The 18,118-nt window shown below is 44.7% G+C and overlaps 2 protein-coding genes across 3 annotated transcripts; one reads left to right on the top strand and one right to left on the bottom strand.

The window, feature by feature from the left end:
• The first annotated feature begins 20 nt into the window (after window positions 1-20).
• mfsd4aa (major facilitator superfamily domain containing 4Aa) lies at window positions 21-9,181 on the top strand. The gene is made up of 10 exons (XM_083667485.1): window positions 21-300; window positions 3,807-4,005; window positions 4,138-4,389; window positions 4,943-5,078; window positions 5,274-5,392; window positions 5,506-5,679; window positions 6,229-6,376; window positions 6,462-6,532; window positions 6,681-6,801; window positions 6,945-9,181. The coding sequence occupies exons 1-10, from the start codon at window positions 68-70 to the stop codon at window positions 7,001-7,003; spliced, it is 1,512 nt and encodes a 503-aa protein (XP_083523611.1). The 5' UTR covers window positions 21-67; the 3' UTR covers window positions 7,004-9,181.
• On the bottom strand, window positions 8,072-17,353 carry elk4 (ETS transcription factor ELK4). 2 transcript variants are annotated; one of them, XM_083667486.1, is made up of 6 exons: window positions 16,929-17,353; window positions 14,629-14,843; window positions 13,051-13,806; window positions 12,729-12,965; window positions 12,216-12,338; window positions 8,072-11,700 (listed from the first exon to the last, which is right to left on the bottom strand). In XM_083667486.1, the coding sequence occupies exons 2-6, from the start codon at window positions 14,833-14,835 to the stop codon at window positions 11,602-11,604; spliced, it is 1,422 nt and encodes a 473-aa protein (XP_083523612.1). In that variant the 5' UTR covers window positions 14,836-14,843; window positions 16,929-17,353; the 3' UTR covers window positions 8,072-11,601. The 2 variants fall into 2 exon arrangements, with proteins under 2 accessions (XP_083523612.1, XP_083523613.1); XM_083667487.1 differs by lacking the exon at window positions 16,929-17,353 and adding an exon at window positions 15,362-15,422.
• Between the last annotated feature and the right edge of the window lie 765 nt (window positions 17,354-18,118).

Here is an 18,118-nt window from a genome sequence, read left to right as displayed (position 1 = left end):
CAATGAAACGAAGTGGCTCCTTCCTCATCTCCTCTAGTGTACCTATCCGGTGCGACCCAACTTCAAGATGATTTTGGTAGACGAATGGATCTGGGCTCTGTTCAAGCGCAACTGGCAGCACACGCTGACCTACTGGAGTGTATTCTTTAGTTTCGGGCTGTGCATCGCATTTCTTGGGCCAACCATCCTAGACCTGAGGTGTCAGACGCATTCCAATCTTCAGCAGATCACCTGGGTCTTCTTCTCCCAGCAGTTATTCCTCCTGCTCGGCAGCAGTGTGGGAGGACTCTTCAAGAGAACGTGAGTTGTTGTGGGCATGCTAAATAACTTTCAGTTAATATTTAGTCACTTTAGACACACACACACACACACACACACACACACACACACACACACACACACACACACACACACACACACACCTTCACATGTATGTGTGTCATGTAATTTGTCCTGATGAATTACATGACACACATTTCTTCAAACAGTATTAAACAGTTAACACATTCCCCTAAACATATAACACGTTGCAAAAACACCACATGTAGTGCAAAATGATTTATAACTCTCAAAACTTAAAGGTGAATCAGTGCATCAAAACAGTATCCAATGAAAAATTCAATCCACCATTCATTTTATAATTTTATAAGAATTTCACTCAGTAAAACATTTTGAACTATATAGTTTATGGTAGTACTGCACCTGTTACAGAGAATATAATACATAGAAATCAAATTCATCCAACATATTCAGAATCAAGAAGGTAGTTACCACAACACAAAATGCATTACTTTAGAAAACAAAAAATGCCAACAAAAACATTTACAGTAATCTATTCTCTCCTGCCAGGCCATTGGTGACGTATTTCATCTGGGATTAGAGACTCATTTTTAGTTGAACTGTTGAGCAATCAGAGTTAAAATGTATAGAATAGAGATTCACTCTAATGGAAGAAATATCTATGCTGTAGGATATGGAAATAATTAAGTTTTGTATGTCAACACTTCCTCAGTTGATGTTTGTGTCTTATGTAGAGTTGTGTTTGCAAAGAGTCTGTTTTGCAAATAGGTGCTTAACATTAGCATTTTGTGTGAAAGCAATGAGAACAGTTTTGCCGAAAATGTTACTGTTGTGCTCATGTAAATTGTGGGCATGTGAACTCCAGATTCAAACAAATGGTTTAAGCGATCGAGAAAAACTAATTATCTACCAGTCTCCAAAAGTGACGAGTGCGGTTATGTTTACATTCTGCAGTTAACTCGGGAACACTGGACACGGGGACACGGGACTTCCATAGCGTGTTCAAATGGTTCGATTGCGAGTTTGTGATAATAATTGTAAATTCTACGATTAGCTTTTTTGTGAGGGCCAAATGAAATGCAGGGACGTACTGTAGTTAGTCGGTACAGTGGAGGGACTGCCATGCGAGGCCAGTGGTGGTGCGCGCGCAAATAGGGGCACTAGGAGTGGGAAGACAGAGAGGGAGAGAGACACTGAAGGATCACAAAAAAATAAGATGAGCTTACTAAGGAGGATGCATCATTACAGAACCTTTACAATAGACAGGATTTTGGCTCTATACCTTCCCCAGGTCTTACTCAGAGAAATAGACTATTGACCTTCCTAATGGATAAGCTTCTATCTAATGCGATTATCACCCTGCGAAATCAGTGTGTGCAAGTTTGTGTGGTGTATATATATATATATATATATATATATATATATATATATATATATATATATATATATATATAGTGGTATAGGGTATAGTGAAGGGGTGAGACTAGTCAGTTCCTCTTATGTATTTTAACCTGTTATCGTTACCAACCCCCCCCCCCCCCCCCCCCCTCTCTCTCTATCTATCTATCTATCTATCTATCTATCTATCTATCTATCTATTTCTCTCTCTCTCTCTCTCTCTCTCTCTCTCTCTCTCTGGGCTGTAGTCCATTGAGACACAAGCTCTCCCATCAGGGACTTATAGTGTGGTCTAAGTCCAGAATTGCAAACACAAACCCAGTTAGTTTAATGCATGCTCATGTGTATCCAGAGCATAGGACACAAACAAACCCATTCATCATTCATGTCCATCACTGCCATCCCATAGAGGACCATTTCCTCTGTCCCCCTCCCATTCTGCCTTGGTCAGTAATTTGCGGTCTGACACCAACAGCAGACACACCCACTTCAGACTGACGGATGGACGGACAGACATATGTAGCAGTGATATATTGATCTGCGTTGTCACTACCTATCTTCCGCCGTAGATTGAAGACCCATCTCTTCAGGCTACATCTTAACTGTCCCTCCTAAAGACCTCTTCATCTCCACTTCCCCCCTGTGAAAGTTTCTCACCTGGAAAAAAATAATAATAATATATATATATATATATATATATAATCTTCCTTTCTTCTAGCATTGTGACTGCCAATAGCCCCTGGTCCGAGCATAGATTACTTTTTCTTATGATGACTGATGGATACTACACTTAGACAAATGTATTTGTTGTAAGTCTCTTTGGATAAAGGCGTCTGCTAAATGCCATAATGTAAATGTAAAAGCAAATGTTGTGTTTGTTGAATCAAAGTGCCCTCAAGTTGCCATTCACAGTAGTTGTATTTATTGTCTCACCAGACACTCTCTCTGTAGATCTGATAATGAAACAGACAGAATAGGCGATGACCCTCACAGATGGATATATAGTTGTGAAATAACATGAACACCATTTAGCTATATTAAACAAATATATTCGTAGTGCTTTGCAACTTCTGCGACCTAACGCCAGGACAGCTTCAGCAGACCGGGAAGCCCCAATAATCAGTTCAACCAATAGCATGACTATGGCATGTGGAAGCATACTAATAATCTCTTCCACCTACGGACAGACAGACTGTCTGTGTGAGTTTGTCATTGTGTAACCTTCATGGACTTAGAGTACCTTTAGACTACCTCAGCTAGAGGCACATGACTTCTGTTCAGATAAAGGCAGTAGTCAAACACCACCTGTTTCAGGTCCTGTTAACAGAACAGATAACACAGAGGGAGGAAGAGAGAGAGAAACGGTGGAGAGAGAGAAAGAGAGATACAGTCAGTTGTTTTCATCCTTGAGTGCGGCTGACTGTTTTAATGAGTGACTGTTTAGGATGATTATGTCAGAGCCATGTGGCTTCAGCAGGCAGACAGACAGTATCAGTGTGTCCTGCTGGCCTGTTTTATCTGGGCGCATTCTACTGACAAACCCTGGCATGGAAGACTGAAAGTCTCATACCTCACCTCATAAAGTTACATTAGTTGATATCAAGTTAGAGATAAAGTTAAATTAAAAGACTTCAATGCCAAATCTGAAAACAACTTAAGTCAAGTGCTGTAACCAAGCTCCACTAAGCCTCATGGCATACTCAGTGTCTCAGGCTAGCACAGGGAGAGTGGAAAGTTGTCAAGATGGAGAGACCACGGTGAAGATAAGGAAACTGTCGGTGCCACAGGGGTCTGATAAAATCACTGAGTAAATAAAAAGCACTGGACCAGTTCAAGGTGACATTACAGCTACAACTATGTTCACACTGTTTGGATCACGGGCCTGGAAATACCCTCTATAGATATCCTACCTGGTCCTGAGTTCTGCCTAGGGGTGGGCTAATCATGCAGGACCTGGATGACCAGGTGGAACTGGGGGTAGTGTTAACGGAGGGCTTTACTGGTCTGTTACAAAAATGTAAAAATATAATGTCTGTTAATAACGCAATTTCTCCCCCTCTCTTTCCATCCTTCCCCCCTCTCACTCTCACCCCCCCCTCTCACCCTAGGCTCTTCTCCTCCCTCTCAGCACTCTTCCTCTGCACTCTTGTCATCTCCGTGGTATTTGCAGTCATACCCCTCTGCAGCCATGTGCTGATGCTGGCTGTTGCCATGGCAATTACTGGCACAGCGATGGGGGTGATTGACACCATTGCCAACATACAGCTGGTGAAGCTCTACCAGAAGGACTCGGCCGTGTTTCTACAGGTCAGTGGAGGGGCAGGGACGGGGTCAGGGGTCATGCACAGGAGAGCTGTGGGAGATATAACAAATGATTCAGGAACAGAGATGATTTGCTCTTCCTACCCCTTTCCTCTTCCTTCCTCCTTCCCTCCCCAGGTACTGCATTTCTTCATAGGGCTGGGGGCGTTGGTGAGTCCCCTGGTAGCAGACCCTTTCCTGGCTGAGGGGAATTGTGTTCTTGGGGGGAACTGGACAGCCAACTCCTCCTCTTCTGATCTGAAGCACCTCCGCAGCACTCTGGCTGGGAAAGGAACACATGTGCACAACATTTCCCACTGGCACCTACACACACAGGGCATTGTCACCACCAATGTCTCCTACGCATTCTGGATCATGGCTTTCATTAATGTGAGTGTGTGTGTCGTGTGTAGAGGGGTATCCTTAGCCCTAGTTGATGTTGGGCTGTCTATCTTACAGTGAGACACAAGAGCCATAGTAGGTTAACACATGAGCTGTGTCGTAGACTAGCGCTAGCCACCTGCGTCTGGCACATTTGAATAACAGAACAGACAGTTGATTGTATCCCAGGGCAGGCTGCGAACTGCTTTGCATAGTGGCTATAGTCGCTCCTCTTATATGGAAGAGGCTCTTTGCTCTCATGTTTCATTTCAGGATGTTCTAGAGAGTATCATGTCATTTGCTATCTTCTTACAGCACAGGGAGTGCATACATTTGTTGTGTATATGGTCCCAGTGGGAATTGAACCCCCAACCTTAACATTGCTAGCACCATGCTCTACCAAACTGAGGTGTGTGTGTGTGTGTGTGTGTGTGTGTGTGTGTGTGTGTGTGTGTGTGTGTGTGTGTGTGTGTGTGTGTGTGTGTGTGTGTGTGTGTGTGTGTGTGTGTGTGTGTGTGTGTGTGTGTGTGTGTGTGTGTGTGTGTGTGTGTTCTCTCCCTAGCTGCCCGTGCCTATAGCAGTGTGTGTGTTGATGTACTACAACAGGATGTTCCCCTGCTCCAACCGCGGCCCTCGCCTGCTGGACTTAGACTCTATGGCCTCCAAAACCCCTACTGAGAAGACTGATACAGCCCAGGGTAAGAGGCTGGACACACCCATTACTCATCCACAAACATCCCCATCTCTCCATTTCTCACTCAACTCCTCAACTCAACTCACAGGGTCCAAGTGCACTTTGTTTGTGTTTGCTTGTGTGAGAGTGTGTTATTTTTTATTCAATTCAATACAGCTTTATTGGCAGGAAAGCAATGTATTTCTCTCTTTTTTTCTAGGTCACGGTGTAGGTGTGTTTGGCTGCTGTAACCGTAGTGATCTGCAGGGTTTTCCACCCACGTTCTTCATCCTCCATATACTGGGTGGAGCCGTCCTCTTCCTCACTGACGGCATCATTGTGAGATAGTCCATCACTGTGTTGACTTTTTAACGCACACACTGACCTACGCTTACACGTATTGTATGCAACTCACTAACTTCTCCCCCTGAATCTGTCTTTGTCTTACCCAGGGCTCCTATGCAGGATTCGTCTACACATACGCTGTGTCTTCTCCTCTCTTTCTGCCTCATAGGATGGCTGGCTGTCTGACCAGTGTGTTCTGGGCATCCATCACAGCGGGTAGACTGGCATCTATATACCTGTGTTACAAATACACACCCAAAAAGCTGCTCACTGCTAGTCTGGTATGGACACACAAACACACAAACACACAAACACACACACACACACACACACACACACACACACACACACACACACACACACACACACACGTCTGTGACACTTTTCCACGTTGAATAGACTGGCATGCTCCACTCGAAAAGTTTCAAAATACAAGGTTCTGTAAGTACTTTTGGCTACTGTTGTGATGACTAAATGGTCATACTTCTGGTATTAAACTATTACTGTGAACAGAGATATAGCGCTGTCTTATGTCTGTGTCCTGAGGGCAGAAACGCAGTAGTGATATCAGGCATGTAGGAGCATCTTTACTCTTCACTGCTTTCCATGTTGCCATCTCTGTATCTCGTAGTTCTGTCATTTATAATCCTTAGTTGGAGAGAGAATCAAATATTTGAACTGGGTGTGTTTTAAGAGAACCAGGTGGCTTTCATTGATGATGCATACACAAACAAATATATATGTTACACACCCAGGCATGGGTCACGAATTCAATAATAGCTGCCCTTTCTCTCTCCTCACCCCCCCCCCCTCCCCCCCTTATCTCTCAGGTGGGAGTGATATTGGTGGAGTGTATGTTGTTGATACTCTACTCCAGCACGGTGTTTCTCTTCATAGGAACGTGTGTGTTAGGCTTGTGTATCAGCAGTGTGTTTCCATGCATGCTTGCCCTAACAGAGGACGTATTGGACTATAAAGGTAATTCACACACACACACACACACACACACACACACACACACACACACAGATTGTAATCCTGACTGTGGCTTGTCTGTCCCCAGGCTGTGCCACTACAGTCCTGGTGACTAGCGCTGGTGCAGGAGAGATGGTGCTGCAGGTGCTGGTTGGATCGGTAAGACACGTTCTATGGTGTATGTGTGTGTGTGTGTGTCTGTGTTTATAAGAACACACACAAATGAAAGAGACATTGGATAGGCATGTATAGGGGCATATGAGCTGGGATAAGTGTGTGTGTGTAAGTAGTGTGTTTCTCTCTCCAGATGATCCAGAGTGAGGGCAGTTACAGTTTCATGCTGTGTGGTATGATTGCTGCCTGCATCGCATTCATGATGTTCCTTCTCCTACTCTACTTCCAACGCATTCACAGGAGATACAACATAGGTAGACACACACACACACACACACACACACACACACACACACACACACACACCATTTATTCACTATGTGACAGACAAACCTAAATATTTTGAGTTCAAACTGAGTGTTGGATAGTCTCTAATAATGTTGATTTGTCCTCCCAGACGTTTCTAAAGACATTGCCATGACAGAGAAGCCGAAGGCTGATGGAGTGACACAGTGACAGAAAAGGGGACAGAGAGAAGGACTACGTGTGACTCTACAGAGGACAAAGTTAAGGGAAAACAAAAAGCTTAGCCATGGAAGCACAGCCATGATTTAAACTATAATCGGAGAACAACGGTGTTATGTATGGGGGCAGTGAGGACCCTCTTCTTTCCCTCAGGCACCCTAAAGCAATCCCATCCGCCTTCAGATCAAACACAAACATACGGAAAGGATCAGCTAATTGCAGATACATTAATTAGTGCATATCTGATTGTGATTGTGATTAGTGCCAATCTGTCTTCCACAAAGGAACCAAGTTTTGGAAATCGACTGTTTAGAATCATAATTTGCAAATGTATTTTTTTACCTTGTGTATGTTTGAAATGGCGGAAATGTTGCGTGTTATATGCCCTAGCTATCTATGGTTAACCACCAGGTGTTGGAGAGTGGATGTCAGTTCTGCGTGCATGCCTGAGAGTTCTGCCAGCATGTGTTCCAATGGTTCTAGCATGGTGTTCCAATGGTTCTAGCATGGTGTTCCAATGGTTCTAGTTTGCAGTACCACAGTTGTGGGTTTAATTACCACGACACACGTATTCTGAGTGTATTATCATTGGATAAACCTGCATTGGATAAAAGTGTTGTTACACAAGCATATTATTATTGTCTTATGTCCTTAACAGTGCTGTAGTCTAGTACACACAATGCATGTACAGCTGATTCACAAACAGGCTGAGACATAATAAGCATCCAACAAACATTTTGGAGTGGAATGCCCCTTTAATGGTTGAGTCATGACATCCTTCACATTGCGTACACCTATCCGTTTATTTTCTGTGTCATTCATTAGCTAATACCTTCAGACCGCCTCAAAAGGTCAAATTTCCATTGTTCTGGACCATGGGAAAGCCTTCCCTGCCCTGATCCTCTAACCCCTACACATACATACAGCACAGTGGATTCACTGATGTCACTTATGGTGACAATCCTGGTCATGGACCGGGTATTGGCTGCTGGCCTTTAGGCTTAAACAAGGTGTAGTGGATAATAAACACAATCAATAAAAACACAAAGGCTAGAAAGAGAGAGATCAGTTTGTTTTTTTAATGGTCTCTGCTGTTATAAACTCTTCCTATTTCTCACACACAGCTGTGCCACTCCAGACAAGTAGCTTGTAAACATTTGAAAAGCTTTGAACAAATACAATTACAGAAGTAAACAGAATAAGAATTGTAGAAGCAAATGGTCAGTTTGTGTTATTTAACAGTTTTTTTTATGATCAAGAAAACACTTTCTAAACATAAATTATTCTTGATTTTCAAGAAATATGCACTTGCTGTATTGTTGGGTCCTAGAGGAATGAACAGATGATACCTGAATTCCACACCTGCCGGTAAATGGTGAGCACCTTCACCTTTGGCTATTTGATAGTCTTTATCAAAACTATTGTAAAATATAGAAAGTCATCTCAGGCTTACAAATCTCAAGTTTACAAATCTCACTTCGGATAAAATGGTCTGCTGTTATAGGGCCTAAATAAACATTTGCTTCATTTAAAATCATTATGCCTCTTAGAGACACATTTTCCTTAACATTTACACATTCTGATTGAACTCTTTAGACTTGCAGTATAAAGTACTTAGTGCATAGATTTACTCTGTAGTTGATTGGGAAAATAAATGTGCAGTATAGTCATTTACATATACTTAGGTCAATATAGCTTTTCAAAGCATACTAAAATCGGTATTAAATCGGAGACATAGAAAAGTGATGCTTTAGAATCCAATACTACAGGAACCCCATAGTTCTAAGTGCCAAAGTTAAAACACAAACACAAACACACACAACTGTACCAACACTAACAACACTATCAAAATACATAAAAAAATCTAAACAAAAGTTGTGCTCTGTAAGGCTTCAATGCTCAAATAACCAATGTCATCAAGGGACATAGCTGTTTCCCAACAATCTGAGTAGAAAACCACATTAAGACAACATCATCAAACAGATCATCAGCATTAGACAGATTAATCTACACAAACCACATTATAGCATGTATCCTACCATCTGGCCTTTACAAAAATATAAATTCATATTCAGATACTTTCAAGCGGACAGGGAAAAGATAAAAAGGTTCAGTTACACATGGCTTTTTTTTTTTTTTTTTTTTTTTAAATATCTGTCACCAGAGTCACAGCCATATCACAGACATTGAAGCAGGTAGCGAGCAAGAGAGAGAGAAATTTAGTTTGTGTAAATGCATAAACTGTACATGTCAAATCAAAAAATCATAAATCATGCAAAATAGAGTCTAGCACATCTCCCCAAACTCTGATACTGATTATGTCCCTGTGCAGTTCTTACTGTACCCCACCCCCTCCATATATTAGATAACTTCTGGTACAGGTCAAATGTAGGCAATGATAATCCATTAAGGCAACTGTCATGGACATCATAATAACAATGCATGTTCTAAAACATGAACCGTTCCACCTGAAATGTTAACAACAGTCACATAGAAACCTCATTAGAAGAAGTAAGACGTAAACAAGCCAAACGTCCCTCAAACAGACACACACTTCATCTCCTCCACCCACTGGGCTTGTTTGGTCAAGGCTGAAGCGTGGTTCAAGAACACACATTATTAGACACACAGGTAAAAGACAGGTAGGAGTCTAAGTTACTGACATTGCGTAACTCTTATGACATGATCAATTCAATCTCCTGTATAACCCAGGGGGTTTGGACTGGGGCTAGGGGAGTTAAGGCACCATAATAGCATGGCTGTGTCATAGGGAGCAAAGCTAAACAATTTTAGAGTAGCAATACATTTCTGCTGGTTCTCTCTATCTGCTTGATCACTTGAAACTGATCTACGGTCTAGGCCCAGTATTTATTTATTTTTAATCCGAATAGATCAGAATAATCTGGATTATTTTTTGCTATCCAGGATCAGATCGAGCTGTCTGATTTCTCCTATACTACTCAAAATCAGCCAGATAGATCTGATGCTGGATAACAAAATATAATCTGGATCATTCTGATCTAGATTAAAAGTTTTGAAATACTGGGCCCAGGGGTCTAACTACATCTGTGTCTGAGGTGCTCTGGCTTATGGCTTCACATCAATGCAAGTTCAAAGATATGGATTTAGGTCACAAGGAGGATCCCTATTTACAAAAGAATCTCCACCAGATCCTACCACCTCTCTCCCCAGAGATTATACTATGTGTTTAAGGGTTCGCTGGTTGGGGACAAGGCTAGGGTTTACACTGGGGGTTCAGGGTTAAGGTTAAGGTTAGTTACCTTTTTAATAGGTAGGGGTTATGGCTTTTCATAAACACTGACGCAATGTTCTGTAGCTGACCGGTCCACTGTGATGCTGAGGCCTGTGCCACTTTCATACCTGAGATAATAGTACTGACCGGAGACACAGGGCACTCCCACTCCCACTCCACACGGACCGTTATATACGGAGACAAGGGACACATTATCATAGTAGGTATCAAATATCTTCCAAACAACCTAAGCATTACAAACCCCACAGCTCATCTCTCTGACGTAGAGACAGTATGAGGTGGTTCGGTTCTGTTCTGATATGGCTGCTGGTCTTAGTGACAGGTTGTGGTAAGGATTTCATAGGTTATGGCAAATGTTACTGATTAAAGAGAACTGGGCCACGATTCTGGTCGAGCTCACATTTGTTCATATACTCGGGTAGGGGACTGAGGTTTGGGAATGGGCTAGGGGTTGGGTTTAAGGAGGGATCAGCTGAAGCATTCCCCTTCTGCAAGAGAAACATTAAGGTTAAAAGGTTGAAAAAACATACAACAACATTAAACATTAAAAACATACAACAAACAGGAACACTGTCCTTAGAAGCCATCTGAAAACTGAGTTGGAATTATCAACATCATGAAACAAAAAGTTAAATCAGAGGTCACAAAGTCCCACATACAGAAACGAAAAAAGGAAATTCTATTAAGGTTCAGATAGGGTTTTTTTTCTGTAATCCCATTGGTCTCAAAGTGGGGACACATCATTGGCTGTTCCAGGTCACTGGATGATTATTCCATGCTGCTCAGAGTCAAATCCACATGCAGCACCAGTTGCCATAGCAATTTCTTAAAAAGCCCAGCTGAGAGCCCTCTTTCTGAAAGGTGTGAATGAAGACCCAAAGACGGTAAGGAAAAATAACAAGAGGCTTGTAAGGAATCAAAAGGGAGTAAGTGTGTGAGTGTATATGGGTGTGTGTGTGTGTGTGTGTGTGCATGAGTGAGTTTGTATTAAGGGAGGATTTGCATTCCTAGTGTGTTAAGATTGTTCCTATGAAAATCCAAGGGAGCTGGTCAGGGACTTTATCCCCTCAACGTTATCCCCTAACCCTCCACCCCAGACTCATCACCTCCCCACTCCACCGCCCCCTCCACAAATACAGCTGTCCCCTGAGTCCCCTGTGGCAGTGGGTGGCCTTCATATCTCCATAACAAAGAGTTTCAGAACAGCATCCTCATGACTGTGTCCCACATCTGGTTGGTGTGACGTGAGGCGAAGGAGTAGGAGCTCAGCAGGGTGTGTGTGTGTGTGTGGGGGGGGGGGGGGGGCGTTGCATTCCTATGTCTTCTGGGGGTCTGGGGAGAGGGGTCCAGGGGTGTTGGTCCCATCCAGACTGTGTATGGGCACATGGAACTGAGGGGTGAACACTGAAGGGAACTGGGAGAGAACACAGGAGAACACATCAGAACGTAGGAGAGCCAGAACGCAGAACGGCACCAAGTGAAAGGCAGGAAAGTATCAAAAGAAGAGATGAGAGGAAAGAGGGATGAGACAGTAAGGGAGATGAGAGGAGAGGGGAGGGGAGATGAGAGGAGTGGGGAGGGGAGATGAGAGGGGAGGGGAGGGGAGATGAGAGGAGAGGGGAGGGGAGGGGAGGGGAGATGAGAGGAGTGGGGAGGGGAGATGAGAGGAGTGGGGAGGGGAGATGAGAGGAGTGGGGAGGGGAGATGAGAGGAGAGGGGAGGGGAGATGAGAGGAGAGGGGAGGGGAGATGAGAGGGGAGGGGAGATGAGAGGAGAGGAGAGGAGAGGAGAGGGGAGGTGAGAGGAGAGGGGAGGGGAGGTGAGAGGAGAGGAGTGGGGAGGGGAGATGAGAGGAGAGGGGAGGGGAGATGAGAGGAGTGGGGAGGGGAGATGAGAGGAGAGGGGAGGGGAGATGAGGTGTATTCTGACCTGGAATAGGGTGTGTGCTCCCTGGCGGCGGGTGGCAGGGCTGAGGGGAGCGACTGGACTGAGCGTGCTCCAGAAGTGGATGTTAGACAACAGAGGACTTGGAGTCAGCAACAGAGTGGGAGTCTGAGAGAGAGAATGGGAGACATGTTAGATCAGTGCTTACGGAGCAGATTCCAGGCCTAAGCCAAAGCTGACCCAGAGAGGAGAAGCTGACCTGGGGCTGGATCACACTCAAATGTCTCATGACCACACTGACACAGATCTGAACTCTCACAGAGAGGGAATCTGAGTGAATAATGAGAGCATTGTCTGGTCCTGCTGATCTAATACAGCATTATGACCATGTGGTCAACAACGACAAACACAATGACCGTCAAATATCGTCATGGAAACACGGTAGAGGCCGGGAGACACCGGCACTCAAACTGAAACGCTGCTGCCACCTTCTGGGGGAAACTAGCGAGTGTGTGAGGGAGCAAGAGTGGGATGTGTGTGTGTGTGTGTGTGTCTCACCTGTAGCAGGGCTGGTGTGAGTGTGGCTGTAGGTAGAGAGGGGCTGTAGAGGTTCATAGGCGAGAGGTCAGAGGTAGTGACCACCAGGGTTGGGGTTCTGAGCTCCAGCACTTTAGGCTTCCGGTACTTTCCTCCACTCTGACTGCCCCCTGTGATATAGCCACTCACTGGGGACAAACTCATCTCTCCCTCCCCTACAGACAACTCACCACCAGATACAGAGCTAACACTCTGCACCTGAAAGAGAGAGAGAGAATTTTCAAGACTTCATTTGGGTCAACATTTGGTTGTGTGTGTGTGTGTGTGTGTGTCTCAGCCTTACCCCGTGTATCTGTGACTCTGTGGGCTGGGAGGAGATGGACTCGATGTCACTGTCAATCACCAGCTCCTGGGTGGAGTCAAGCACCCTGCTGGGGGAAGGGCTCCGTGAGGGCAGCTCTGATAGGCTGAGTCTCGGCAACACAGTTTCTGTCTGGCGGCCTTGGGCGAACGCACACACAGCCTGGGGAGGGAGTGAGGAGTGTGTCGTCACAACATCGCCCATGGAGGGTGGATCTTGGAGAGGACTCAGCACCGAACTGGATGTTGGGGACACTTCTATGGCAACCTGAGGAGGGGGCTGTGTTTGCTTCGGAGGGGTGGTTCCAAACTTGATGACGGACGGTGACGCCATAGGCTGCTGTGACTGAGAGGACGGGTCTTGGCTTGGGTTAGCCGTATTGAACTTCCTGTCTGCCATTTTATCTGCGGGGTTCTCCATCTTGATGGACTTGAAGAGTTGTCGACCGTTCTGCAGCGAGGTGAGGGTGAAGGAGGTGTAAAGGCCAGAGTGGATGTAGTCATTGCGGCTGGATGGCTTGGTACTGGAGCCCTGTCCCCATGCCCCGCCTCCCCCCTTGCCTCTGTCCCCCCCGTCCCCCTCTCGGGGGCTGTTGTCCCCCCTTTCTGAGAGAGGCAGGGTACCTCCCACTACCCCCTCACCCCCCTCCAGCCGAGCCGAAGCCTCCCCTTTCAGGATGTCTGGGTAGGAGACGAAGCGATAGACAAACTTCTGGCCATTGACCTTCTTTATGATGTTCTATGGGAGAGAAAGATCAAGAGGGAAAGAGAGAGAGAGAGAGAGGGAGGGAGAATGTGAATTAGTGTAACAGTGTTTCAAATGGCCTCACATGTTGACATGGACATATTCCACTCTCCTGAAGTGATCCCAAGACTTAAACAGAGAATGTAAAACACCTTCATGTTGACTATTAACATGAAGCCAATCAGCGTGTGAGACCCAGCAGCACAGGTGGTGAGGTAGAGATGGAGACCAGACACACAGAAACGTAAGAGAACAGACAACCCTTCTGCGTGGGATGTCTCCTTCCTTCCTGTCTGTACCAAATAAACAAACCAATCAGACCTGACCACCACTCCCACTGTCAGAGGGCAGGCTGTCTTTGGGCCAAACCACAGGGAGAGTGGGCGGGAGAGAGACTCCCAAACCCAGTGCTCAGAGGTCCGGGACTGAGTGGCACTATGTGCAGGAGGGCACAACCACAGAGGAACTGTCCCAGTCCTACCCTGCCCATATCGGCAGACATGGCCAAGTTGTTTGAAGCATAGTGCTAGTAACATCGAGTTTATATCCCACATGGACCGTATACAGGACCACACTGTTGGCTATTGACTGAGTTACTTTGAGTTGTTATATGACTGTGTTATCTTACCATTCATTAACAGGCAACCATCGTTTCTGCCCTCAAATATGCCGCTCCCACATCAGCGTGGGTTCAGGGTCAGACAAGGTGTATGCCCCTCATATGAATGGAGAACGTGGAGTGGGTACAGTAGAAGGTTCCTGTGTGTGTGTGTGTGTGTGTGTGTGTGTGTGTGTGTGTGTGTGTTGTAGTATTACCTTGTCATAGTAATATCTCAGTGCTCTGCTAAGTTTGTCATAGTTCATGCTCGGCTTGTTCTTCCTGGCTCCCCACAGCTTGGCCACCTCCTCTGCCTGCAGCAGTTTAAACTCCCCATCCTCATTGGTCCAGCAGATCAGATGATCGTTGGTGGGATCCAACAGGAGCTGGAGCAAGAACTGCCACAGGGTCACGGAGCTATCCATGCCCCTCACTGCAGAGAGGAAGAGAGGGGACAACAGACACAATAAGCAACAGTCAGTTTAGGGAAAATTGTTAAACTACTCTGATGGATTATTTTTGAGCATGGTGTTGGCAACATTTCCCTGCATGAACCACATATATACGTATTAGGCTAACTAACAGTCGGTCGTGTCATACAGTTACTACTCACTTATAGTGGCCAGAGCCAATACCCTGATTCTAAGTCTCCGCTAACAGACTAGCCTGGCTAGTCACCTCTTGCATTCAATAACATTAGAATAGAATTGTTTCATCTTCTTGCTGTCACTCTACCCAACACACACACTCTCTCTCTCTCTCTCTCTCTCTTTTGGCAACAACAAGTTGGCAAAAGCAGAAACAGACTTGACACCCAGACTATACATTTCAAAAACTGCATTTTCTAATAACAAGCAGCCACAAGACAGTGCTGACAGGATGCTGGAAACACCTAGCTATCACAGGGGCACATGCATCTAGGCCCAGTCTGTAGAGAAACTCATTCACAACCTTGAGAGAAAATAGACCGAGCAGATGTTGTTTGTTCTCCAATGTGATACTCAAGGACCAGGGAGGAAGCACAGGCTTTCACAGAAGAGGCTCTCTGTGATGATCAATCCCATAGTGCACCACTTCAAGGATCAATAACAACAAAGGAGAGGGGAGCTTTGTGCGGAGGAGCACGTGTAGAGCAGGGAGAGAACACACTGCGGGGAACACAAACACACAAATGACACACACACACAAATGACACACACACACACACACACACACACACACACACACACACACACACACACACAGGATCATTGGAGCACCTTGGATCTCAGAGGATGAACCACACAGACCTGTGTTAGGCCCAGTGATTCCCTAGGCACCTACCTCACATATCATGCTTCTAGACTACAACTCTTATCTACAGGCCTATGGTCCTCCCAATTTAAATAATACTACGAGGTTGAGTCTCACAACATTTTAAACCCTCCCATAGAAATTACAGCCTGTCTGGTTCCTGCCTCCTTTCCTGACTGCATGTCTGTTTAGGAGGTAATTAAAGGTTGTACAGTGAAAAGTGAAGTTTTTTTCCCCCTTGCACTAGAAGGAATGTTTTTTTTTAACACTGAACATACCAAACTCTCTCTCTCTCTCTCTGCATGTGTGTGTTACCATACTCTCAAAGGTTCAGATAATAAAAGAACTCTCTCACCCATTTCATCCATGGATCTTATTTAATCAACATTACAATGCAGCCAGGCTTGATTTCCCATACTGATGATCTGACTAATAGCTCTGTACTCTGTTTGTGTGTTTAGGCCAAAGTGTGCTCAGTTTCTGACAGAACCAGTGGTCTGACTAGAAGCTCTACGCTGTCTGTGTATGTCTGTAAGCAGCTTAAATAAAAAGTAAATCTGCCTTGACTCATCCAGACCAGCTGGGCCTGAGACACACCCCCACACACAATCTGTCCCATTCTGACAGTGTAAAACAGGGTACAAATAAATAAATAAACAGAACACTCTTACCACGGCCGCCAAGGGACACACGATTAACGATATGATTAAATAGGTGATCTGCTTATGTTATGTAAGGAGGGGATGACATGAACTGCTATATAGGCCCAAAAGAGCAAAGATCACATCAATAGCCACTTCTTTTGCAATTATCATACGCTAGCTATCTAGCTAACGTTAGCTGGTTGACAATACAACAACATGATAATATCTGGTTCAGCATTGCACACACCTACAGTCTCTCTCTCTCTCACACACACACACACACACACACAGCTAGCTACATATAAATATAGCAATAGCTAGGTGTTCAACTTAGCTCGCAAACGCTAGGCGTTCACGTTAGCTAGCAGCTACAGCTATCTCGCAACCACTTGTTAGCTAGTAGATAAGTAAGTAAGCAACATTAGCTAGCTAGCTAATTGACTGAATTAAGTGAGTTATGTAGCTAGCCATCGGATGTCGGGCCAGAGACCAAACCAGCAACTGATGTTGCCAGTGCAATTTGTTGTTGCAAGTGCATGTCTGTCACCTAGCTAGCTGAAGCTAACGCTAACGTCACTTACCTTGCTGGCTGGTTCACGTTAACTAGTCAAGTCCGTTGAAATGTTTAGCTGCCCAAAAGTGTCGATAGAAATCCCAAAACATTCTCAGAAGACGAGCTTGTCAAGTTCAGCAATAAACCGTCAGCAAAGGTAACACCACAAATATCTATGTTGCTTCTAGGCGCTAAAAACACAGAGAATATCGGAAATTAAAGTCAAGCTAGCTAGAGATCACTTCCTTTTTTTTGTTGTCCAGCGAATTGTTTTCATTCACACCGTGTTTACAACGCCGTCTGTGGCCACACCGACGAGTGAGAAAAAAAGACCCCAACCACTTTTACTTTCTTTCGGGCTCTTAACAGTCTACCCCGCTATCGCCACTGTCCCCGACGGGACTCCCCGTGCATTTCACCGCTGTTGTCTCATCTGGCACAACCACTACCAAGTAATTGGGGCAAGACTAACCAACAATTGTATCTTGCGTGGGAGGTTTGTAGCGGGAGTACGTAGTGTTGTCAGATTGAGATAACCAGGCATGGCATCTACAGGTTTATCAGGGTGGCTAGACATCCACTTTACTTGCCACTTCAGAAATGTGTGATGTTGCTCATAGGTTGGTTTAGAGATTGGTTTGATTTCGTTTATAATAGCCTGGGGATGAGTTTAATATATGAACACGTATTGCCGTGTTGTGTATATCATGCTTGCTTTGGGCCACTATGTGGCAGCCGAGGCATTTTTAATGTGTTCGATACTAGAAAATGTAATTATCTTTCCAAACGACATCCGAAATTTAACATGTCCTAGTATGAATGAAAATACATGGATGTGAAATGCGTTTCAATGGTTTTTATTTTACAGCCATATTACTATGCAAGTTTCCGTGTTCTGAAAAGCAGCACAAAAGCAGGTGGCCACTGGTCAGTTCATACACTGTTCATGATATGAATAAGGGAATGCATTATATGCATAAAAGGTTATTGTATGAACAGTACGAGATGAGTTGGTATTAATAGAGCAGTTATGCAGGATTGGAATAATGTGACTTGTGTAGGACTCTCCGTACAGGAAAGATACTTGGTTTTCAATGGGGGAAAAGTGTGCACATATTGTTCACGTGTTGAATGGTAAGGGATTTAAAAATAATAATAATTAAGATAAACAATGTATTCAACAGATGACTGAACACTATATTCAGTCTATATGTACAC

Source organism: Argentina silus (assembly GCF_951799395.1).
Source record: "Argentina silus genome assembly, chromosome: 4".
In the NCBI taxonomy this organism is placed as follows: domain Eukaryota; kingdom Metazoa; phylum Chordata; class Actinopteri; order Argentiniformes; family Argentinidae; genus Argentina; species Argentina silus.
This window is presented reverse-complemented; position numbering and strand designations above follow the sequence as displayed.

Excerpts from the sequence above, each read along its gene's own strand:
- mfsd4aa (XM_083667485.1), top strand. The coding sequence starts at position 68 with ATGATTTTGGTAGACGAATGGATCTGGGCTCTGTTCAAGCGCAACTGG. Across the intron at positions 4,390-4,942 it reads GGATCATGGCTTTCATTAAT|CTGCCCGTGCCTATAGCAGT; the intron begins GTGAGTGTGTGT and ends TTCTCTCCCTAG. Across the intron at positions 5,680-6,228 it reads AGCTGCTCACTGCTAGTCTG|GTGGGAGTGATATTGGTGGA; the intron begins GTATGGACACAC and ends CTTATCTCTCAG.
- elk4 (XM_083667486.1), bottom strand. The coding sequence starts at position 14,835 with ATGGATAGCTCCGTGACCCTGTGGCAGTTCTTGCTCCAGCTCCTGTTG. Across the intron at positions 12,966-13,050 it reads CAGAGTCACAGATACACGGG|GTGCAGAGTGTTAGCTCTGT; the intron begins GTAAGGCTGAGA and ends TCTCTCTTTCAG. Across the intron at positions 12,339-12,728 it reads TCACACCAGCCCTGCTACAG|ACTCCCACTCTGTTGCTGAC; the intron begins GTGAGACACACA and ends TCTCTCTCTCAG.